At 39.2% G+C, this 2445-nt stretch overlaps 1 protein-coding gene across 1 annotated transcript in view; it reads left to right on the top strand.

Annotated features, from left to right (window-relative positions):
* Positions 1 to 374: 374 nt before the first annotated feature.
* The window catches only part of chaf1b (chromatin assembly factor 1, subunit B), a 13704-nt gene continuing 11633 nt past the window's right edge, over positions 375 to 2445 (top strand). The window contains exons 1-4 of the mRNA XM_015032108.1: positions 375 to 474; positions 840 to 974; positions 1750 to 1882; positions 2006 to 2126. Coding sequence (XP_014887594.1) covers positions 849 to 974; positions 1750 to 1882; positions 2006 to 2126 — 380 coding nt within the window. The 5' untranslated portion in view covers positions 375 to 474; positions 840 to 848. The remainder of the gene's footprint in view (positions 475 to 839; positions 975 to 1749; positions 1883 to 2005; positions 2127 to 2445) is intronic.

Genomic DNA, 2445 nt, shown 5'->3' with positions numbered 1-2445 from the left:
TTTACATAAAATATCAAATCATGTCTCAGTCAAAATCTATGATGCTCCAGATCCAAAAGCTAAATGACTCACTTTGATTACGTGACATATAACGACATTGGAGTTGTTTAGCTACCAAAACAAAATACTATGGAATAAAGTTAAATCCTATAATCTCAGGAAACTGAATTTAATATTTACACTATTGCTCTTTTAAGCTGGTTGTAGCTGATGACGTGCTCTGCACTAAGAATGTTTATTCCTCCTTAATGACCTGCTGTTTACGCTAAAACTCCACCTTCCTCTCTTCATCTCCACTCCCACCCATGTCACCCACCGGCGCACTGTTAAGGAATGGACCCGTTGTCAAAAGCTGCAAACTAACTCCGCCCCTTCCACTCTTTCGTCCAATCAGTCCCCGATGCTTGGCCGGAAGTTTTGAGCGAAACGTACGCGGGAAATTGTTAATATTTTTGCTGCTGAACGACAGAGGAGGTAAAGTACACACTTATTATTAAAAGTAATATTAGTTAGCTAATGAGGAAAAAAGTCGAGTTTATCTATATCACAATATGCTTGATAGCATCTAATAGCATTAGATAAACACTATAATGTATGTGGCGACTGGCTTTTGAGTGAAATGCCTAGATAACCCGCTCAGTTTGGTGCTAACATTAAGAGCTAACCCTAGCATTCAGTTGAAGTATCTGGTAACAGTTTCAAAATATATTTTTTTTGGCGTAATTTATAACATAGGGTCCACCTTTGCTGTTTATGGACGCGTTATTTATTTGCACTATATTCAAAGTCATTTAAACTATCTTGTATATAAGCTAGTTTTGCATGTTTCCTCTATAAAGGGGTTAAAAATGAAGGTGGTGACTTGTGAGATAGCCTGGCACAACAAGGAGCCGGTTTACAGTCTGGACTTCCAGCACAACTCGGAGGGACGTTTTCATCGACTGGCCACAGCTGGAGTGGACACCACAGTCAGGGTGAGTGGAGAAGAAACATCCGCTGAGGTTACAATTTAGTACTTGATTAAAAAGCAGGGCTCAAAACCTCTTCTGTTTAAAACAACGGTAGGAGACATCTTAAGTGGCATCCAGAAGCTGACAGTACCAGTGATGAATATACTTTTTCCTTATGCCTGCCACTCATCTATAACCATGATGCGTTCAACAGTCTCATAATGTGTTGATGGTGCACTGTGCCGTCCAAAAGTATGCACACCTCTTTAAGTTTTTGACACTATAACAACTGTAACAAAAAAAAAAAATAAAGGTATTTTGAGTGCATGTGGGAGGATCTGTCTCTGCTACATGGTTAAAAGGCAGTAAAATATATTTAAAATGAGTAATATTGTGGCTATTCTTCCTTTATGAAACACCACTCTGTGGAGTGAGCGAAAAAAAAAATTGCTGAATCTTTACAAATCCACATTTTTGAGGCAAAGTGGCATTCGGTCTCATAGTATCTGCAGTCTGGAAAATTCTGAAAAAGTTAACATTGGATTTCACTATTTTCCAGGTATTTTTTTACGCGTTTGTCTAAATGTTGTGCTTTCTTTCTTTTTTGTGTCTGCTCTTACTAATAGCTTTCCTTCTTTCCGCCCTCCAAAAGCCAAAGAAAATTGTCTCTTGTAGCGTCCAGCACACTGCGTCTGTGTCATAACTCCTAATTATTTCACCGCATTGCATCGGCTTGTAAAGCGGAAAGCTGTGGATGTTCATGACGAATTTGCCTCATTTTCCCCAATTGTTTACGCAGCTGTGGCGGGTGGAGCAAGGTCCAGATGGGAAGGCCGCGGTGGAGTTTTTGTCTAACCTGGCCAGACACAGCAAGGCGGTCAACGTGGTTCGTTTTAGCCCAAACGGAGAGCTGCTCGCTTCAGGGGGAGACGGTACGTCTTGCAAAATAAAGTTTTCTTTACTTCTGTGTCACTACTTTTGTTTCATTAATGCATTTAGAACAGAGACATGTCCTGTGTCTTGTTTTTTTTTTTTGTTTTTTTTCTTGCATACAGATGCAGCTATTCTTCTGTGGAAGCTCAACGACTCCAAGGAGCCGGAACAGGCCACTGTGTTTCAGGATGAAGAAGATGCTCAGCTGAACAAAGAGAGCTGGTCTGTGGTCAAAACACTCAGGTACATAAGAACAGAGAGTGGACCTGTCTGCTATATAAAGATGCACACGGTTTCGTTGTTGTCTTCTAAAAATATATTTTTCTTGATGTCCGCTATGTAATAATTTTTCTGGCTTCAAACACTCACTGCAGTGGCTTAACTAGGACAGCTTCACATTTGCATCTTCCAGCTGTGCAGACTCCAGCGTAGACCGATGATGAAGAAGCTGCCTATCTGTTGATTGACTGAACTTTTTTTTTTTTTTTTTTTTTTTTTTTTTCTTTTTTTTTTTGGTTTTTTTACTTTTTTAAACTTTTTTTAATTTTATAAATTTATTAAA

Source organism: Poecilia latipinna, unplaced genomic scaffold (genome assembly GCF_001443285.1).
Source record: "Poecilia latipinna isolate Pla-1442-1.1 unplaced genomic scaffold, P_latipinna-1.0 Scaffold231, whole genome shotgun sequence".
NCBI lineage: Eukaryota > Metazoa > Chordata > Actinopteri > Cyprinodontiformes > Poeciliidae > Poecilia > Poecilia latipinna.
The sequence above is the reverse complement of the archived record's forward strand: the minus strand, read 5'-3'. Positions and strand labels throughout refer to the sequence as shown.